At 38.7% G+C, this 6,457-nt stretch overlaps 1 protein-coding gene across 2 annotated transcripts in view; it reads right to left on the bottom strand.

Moving 5' to 3' along the window:
- Nucleotides 1-320: 320 nt before the first annotated feature.
- Nucleotides 321-6,457, bottom strand: part of ZDHHC2 (zinc finger DHHC-type palmitoyltransferase 2) — a 35,793-nt gene continuing 29,656 nt past the window's right edge. For both annotated transcript variants that reach the window (XM_055796907.1, XM_055796908.1), the window contains 2 exons: nucleotides 5,973-6,050; nucleotides 321-3,891 (listed from right to left, as the gene is read on the bottom strand). In XM_055796907.1, coding sequence (XP_055652882.1) covers nucleotides 6,010-6,050 — 41 coding nt within the window. In that variant the 3' untranslated portion in view covers nucleotides 321-3,891; nucleotides 5,973-6,009. The remainder of the gene's footprint in view (nucleotides 3,892-5,972; nucleotides 6,051-6,457) is intronic.

Below are 6,457 nucleotides of genomic sequence, written 5' to 3'. Positions count from 1 at the left end.
CAGTATCCAAAGGAGTACAGCTCTGCTCTGCCAGCATGAAGGCACGGAGCATTTCACCCATGAAAGACTGAGAAGGCTTCTGGTTCTCCCTTACCCCGTTTCACAGTGTGGGTGCTGTGTGAGGTGCTAGGGATCTAGCAACGGCACTGGGGAGGGAAAACTCACCCAGAAAAGTTGAAGGCAGCTGGTGAAGGGGTGAGAGGGCACACTCGGAGCAGCGATGCTGTTAATGAAGCCGTATTTGTGATCCTGTTCTGCTGTTCAGGCACACCGCCAGTAAACTGAAAGCGGTGTGTCCAATGACTACTGTGTACATGAAATGCTGAACATGAAGCATTTATTTATGTGAGCAATACATTAACAAGTGGCAAAGTTATACACTAAATTTATGTAGAAATATATTCCTCCCCCATTCCAGAACACCAGTCAACTGAATCTGGGCAAGAACTCTCAGTCCAAATACTGTGTAACAGCTACAGCATACCACGCACTAAAATAAACTTGCTTCCTTGCAACCTTCCTGAACTCTTGCTTGAAGGCCCTGATTTTAAGTACATAGTTAAAAATAATTAGCAGTGTTTCATTAATTACCTGCCGCAGCTACAGGTTACTAAAGACCTTTCCATCTGCAGCTTGAAGTGGACAGTGTTTTTCTCTCAAGAATTAAAGTGCATAGTAGCAGCTGTGTCTATTTGCTCAGCGGGAGGAGCTTGCCAACATCTAGGCGTTCCATTTTCTTAATAAAAATAGTTCTCTGTGCAGACTCTACCACCAGTACATCAACTGACTTAGAACCACCACTTCTGGTGCAGACATGTATGGGACTTGTTCTAACCTACATATTAAGGAAGCTTCTTAGGCGTGTGAGGGGCTACGATTCATATGGCTGTTTACATATATACAAAATAAATTCAATTGTGTTGTCATTAGGGACTTGGGCCCGTCTGAGAGGTCTGTAGAATTTATCCAGCTTCCACTGAAGCTTGAAATGCAGTCATACTGCTGGACAATATCAGGGCTATTATTTTGTTTTTAGCAAAAAAGTAGATTAGTAACTGTACAATAGGTAAAAAGCAGTCTTTAAAAAAAATACAGAAATTACACAAAAGGCTGTAGTAAAGTGCCTAGCAAGAATATATATATAAAGAACAGGGGAATCAGTGTAAGCAGACAAACACTGCATCCTTCCTCCCCTTACCTCTTTGCAAATTCTCCTGCGTGCATTGTAACAAGCGTCAATGCTCAATGACAATATGTCAAAAAGACCCATTTTCACTTTGCTATATAAAGTATTAGAGAGCTTAAAGCCAAGAACATAGTAATATCAGAAATTATACTTTGGAGCACGATTAGCTCACTTTTGTCCATGTTCTACACAGTCAGAACTGCAAGGAACCCTCAAAAGCCTGTCGACAGTGCTCTGCACAGAGGCATGGCTCGTGACCACCCAGAGCGCCGCTGCAGTTACAGCCCTCCGGCTCAGATCTGCTAACATTTACTTCAGAGCTACTGTCATTCCTCTTTCCCCTTCTCCCTTCGTCAGTGTGTTTCCCATGCCTCCGTCTTCTCCTAGAGGGACAGCCTCTGGCTGCATCGAAGCTGCAGATTATTTAGGGCTATTGTGCTTTCCAAGTGTGACTTCTGAGACATGGAGAAGCCAGGCATTTCTTGATCCTTTATCCCTGCCCTTTCCCTACGTTGATCCCTAGCCTTACCCAGAGCTCTCAGAGCCCTGGACACAGCCAGGGAGCCTGACATCTGTACTGGAGGGATCCATTTCCATTACAAGTTTTGCTGGGGAAGAAACCTGTACTTTTTCTTTACATAAAAACATGGAGCAAGTAACACTGAAGCTGAATTTCAACCTTTTACTCAGTATTTTCACATGCATGCTCCATGACAAACCACACTGTGACTAACTGCTTAAAAAACAAGACTCTACAGATGATAGAGAACCTGAAGTGTTAAAAAATATATTTTCCCTCTCCCCTGATTATCCCTTGACAAGTTAGCCTTTAAACAAACACTAATACCAGGTGTAGCTGACAGAACAATACTGAATAAATAGCTGCGAAAAACTTTTGGTTGCTAGATGTCTGCAGGCATCATGTAAACTGTATGCTACCTTCATGCTAGTTTAAAAAAGGTGTTCTATGTAAAGGGATCCACACTCTGGCACTTCTGGCAAGAAACACATGTTTTCAGGCTGGTAAAATTTTGAGTTGTTTTTTTTTTTTTAAAAAAGTAAAATAAATACATTTTCCCTCACTAGGAAAAAAAGCCACATTTGTGCTCCAACAGCTATCACTTAAGTTGTAAACCCAGGAAAGACAAATTTTAAAGTTATCTGCCTGTAGAAGAGTTAATGGTGAGACTTTTGCTTTCTGAAATTGGTCACTTAGTCCTGCTGCCAGTTTTCTTAACAAACAATTGGCATCTTTACACTGCAAGCCAACCTGCTAAGTAACTCAGTTGATAGCAGAAGTACTTTTCTGCTCCAACTGAACTAAGCTTAGTCTGAGAGGTTTTCACTATTTTTTTTTTAACTAGTCTCTATCTAGCCACCTAGAAAGCATAACAAAGTTCCTCCTAAAGTTGTTTCCAGAATAACAATTTGCATTTAAATGTAAACACCGATACCATAAATGTAGTGTATACAAAAGGCACAAGACAATTAGATTTGGGTTGCTGAAAATTCCTTGACTTTTAAGGTTGGTAATGCTATTTATTATCTGGCCATTAAACTCTGATCCTAAGAAAGCTGCTACTTCCTAACTTAACTGGAGGGGGTTTCCTATGTGCAGCAGCTTGGCTTTTTGGTATTGCAATCAAACATCTGTTATCCTGTAAATGCAAATATCACAAGTTATAACAGTAAGTCTGCTTGATTTTACAGGATATTCATTAAGTTATGCAGTAAGAAAGGCAGTGTCTTAATAAGTGGAAAAAGAAATCTGAGACAACTACTGATTAATAAGAAACTAGGATTTTGAAAGACAGTGGCCCTCAGGAACATAGGTTGGTAAAAAGCCTTTTGGATCAAAGTTATGTGCCAACATTAATTTCCTGAATGTGTTAACGGCTCCAAATGAGACGAAAAAATCCCCATTTCAGCACTTCCCTGTATAGATCCCATCAAGATCCCCAGCTCGCCAGCTTCATTTATATATTCCCTATCTGAATGCAGGCTTTTTATCGCTCCACTTACCAGTGACCCACTGTAGCATTCAATTAACAAAGGAGATTTTTTCCCCTCCACAGCTTTTCAAACTATCGATAGTGCAGATTCTGAGGGAAAAATCGAGCTTTTGCAATGTTTTCCAAAAATGTTCCAAAAATAGTCAGACACTTCACTTGGGTGTTCTTATCTTCGAAAGTCACCTATCAAGCACTCCAAAGAAAATACAGTCCACTAAACCACTAAATTATTTCTGATCAACACTGGCGTTCTCCCAGTTCATAAAGCCAGTAGTGCAAAAATTTGATTTTAAAGTAAACTACTTACAGCAATTTGAATTATCAGGTGAATTTTCAAAACCAAGGCAAGAACATGGACTGATACATAAGAAGGTCACATCTTGTGCCGAATGCTGAAGTAAAACCAGCCATTGAATTTTTACAACTGTAAACTCAGACTCCGTTTCTTTGTTTTCATTTCCTAATACTCAGTCACCCTTCACCATTCAAAGTCAGTAACTTTAAGTTGAAACATTTTATATGGTTCAGAAATAGTATGTTTAGTTTCATGTTTCAAGCAGTGACATGGAGACAGCTAATCATCTGTCAGTTTGTTTTCTGAGCACATCCACACAGGAGCAGACAGGAGCAGCTGGCCAACAGGGCTGATATTTGGAAGAATCTGTCTTCCTCCAGCGACAGCTTTTTCTTGAACTGGAACAGAAAGTTCATCACAAAATAAGTTGTTAGAATTGAAGAACACTTGAAAATTAAGTTATTGTAATGAGTCTTATCAGCTTGAAGGGGAAAGTGAACAACAGCTGAATGAAGAGAAACACAGACTGTTCACAGTTAGGTTATTAATTCACCTCAGGATGACAGTGATTAAAAACCGACTACATAGCAAGCAGGCCACCAGTTTATAATATGAAGTGAGCTATTTTTACAGTGCTTCCAGGTACCAATATCATTAAAAATTAATTCTCAATTACATTAATGTAAACCACATCTGGCAATCTCAGTAATTAGTCCCCTGATTAACTATAAAGGATCGCAGGTTACAGAACATTGAACATACCCTTAGCTGGGACAGAAATTCAAATTTCTAATACACTGGCAGGGGCTGTGGCCTGTGTTTTTCATGTCAAAGATTAAATTTGTTTGTTTTGTTGTTGTGACTTCAGCGTCTTTATTAAAGTATTCTATTCACTCCCTAGGAACAAATATAACTCAAATACTGACAATAAAGTAATGAAGTTAAATGCAAAGTAGTTTTAAAAAAAAGTAAACCAGTTTTTATATAAGGGCTCTTATTCCAGCGACTGTATGTCAGATATATATAGATATAGATATAGATATGTATACATACAGTAATATAGGTTTTTTGTTACATCTCCAGAGTCTTTTAAGTGCCATATAGACAGAGCTAAGGGTACAACCAATCTCAAAGTTTCATTCGCTCGTCTCCTTAACTCTGTTCATTTGACTCCCACGTTTTCAACACTTTAACACTTCACACCATCAGCAAGTTTGTAGATGTACCTATATCTGGAACCATCTGTGTCTTCATCCACCACTTAGCACAAAGCCAGAAAGTAAGGCTCAAGAATTTTCTCTGATGAATCCAACTGAACTTTTGGGACCTTTTTGGTCCAAGTTACAGGCCACCTGTTAGTATCTGCACACCTACCATTTTCATGATCTGCCTTGACAGTGCAATACCATGCCTGATGGGTCTAGTAATGATCACTGCAGTTCTCTGATGGCTTTCCACGCCCCCTAATTCCTCCAGGAGTGATCGAGAGCAACCTGACAGCCATGACAGCATGTCCAGGAGGCAAGTCACACACAAATGAAGGACATCCACTTGAGACACTTTTTCAGGCTGACTGATAAGCGTGCTTCCAATAGCAAAGATGGAAATGACCTCGCTGGAGTAACTCCTCCAATGTTGTTGGAAAACAGTAAATTACTTGGTATGCTGAAACTCTTAGGGTTGGAGTAAAAGCTTTTATCCAGCTTTAAATATGAAATAATTGATTTCCATAAGCTTTGGAGGTGTTAGAAATCTTCAAATACTAAAGTGACTATGATGATCAATTGTGTTCATTGCCTGCAACGGAGTTAAGGTCTCCTCTTAGGTATGTTAACAGGATTTACTAGCTGCTTGTCAAACCTGCCTTCTATGAACTCTGTGCTGCAAAATATCAATGCAAGAAATCAAATCTCAGCTGGTTTTGACAATAGGTGACTAAATGCTCAGCAAGTCATATGGACACATTTTGTCTTCAGTAGGCAACACTTTGTGATTATTAAATAGGATGCAGCCGAGTACCTGGCATAGAAGAACAAGCTTCTAATAGCTTATATATTAGAATAAATCTTTTTTCTTTTTTCCTTCATCGTCTGGTAGACCTTTACCTGCTTTAGAAGGCTGAGTTATGACTGTTGTGTTAAGAACTAACATCATTTTCAGACTTTGCTTTATAAATATTTGCTGGACAGCTTGAATAGTCACAAATTCATTATTGTAAGGAAAGGAATAATAGTAATATTTTTGAATATTACCTAAAAGCAATGGGTATAAAGGTCAAACTATCTTGCAAGCATGACACATCAAGAAATAGGAGGTTTAGTTTAAAACTATGAATTCATCTGCTACTACTCATGGTAAAAAGAATTAAATAATAAAAAAGAAAACAGACAGGAAGTGCTTTAGTAATTTTCTTTTGTGCATTCTTCAAGTGGTAAGAAATCATGGAATAACATATTAGGTACAGAGAATATTAACATACCTTTCCTTACATATTCACATATTTCTTTTAAGGGAAATTAGGTTTCATTTTCCATGGTTAATGCAGGATTGCTCATACCTGTAAAGACAAACAACGATATTTCCACAGGAAAAGGTTCATGCCTATTTCAGCAAATAATGCACCCTAATTTAATTAACAATCCATCTTAATTTCATTCCACTATTACCAAGTCTATTCCTATCCTGTGTTCATTACACAGCTTTTCACTGTCACAACAAGGTGTCATCATATCCTGGTATATGCAGTTTGTCACCAAAAGAACTATCAGACTCAGCCTAAAACGTAATCAGCGTCTACTGGTGTTAGTGTTCTCAGTATCTCTTGGTCAGGTTTAACTGGGAAGGGCACAGCAGCATGGTAACATGGAACTTCCTACAAACATGCGCTTAAAATAAGCTCCTATGAATTTTGGTTCATGAATGCAAGCCAAGTGACCTTGGTTGTTTTTATACTATATCCTCCAA

This window comes from Falco peregrinus, chromosome 2 (assembly GCF_023634155.1).
Source record: "Falco peregrinus isolate bFalPer1 chromosome 2, bFalPer1.pri, whole genome shotgun sequence".
Lineage (NCBI taxonomy): Eukaryota > Metazoa > Chordata > Aves > Falconiformes > Falconidae > Falco > Falco peregrinus.
This window is presented reverse-complemented; position numbering and strand designations above follow the sequence as displayed.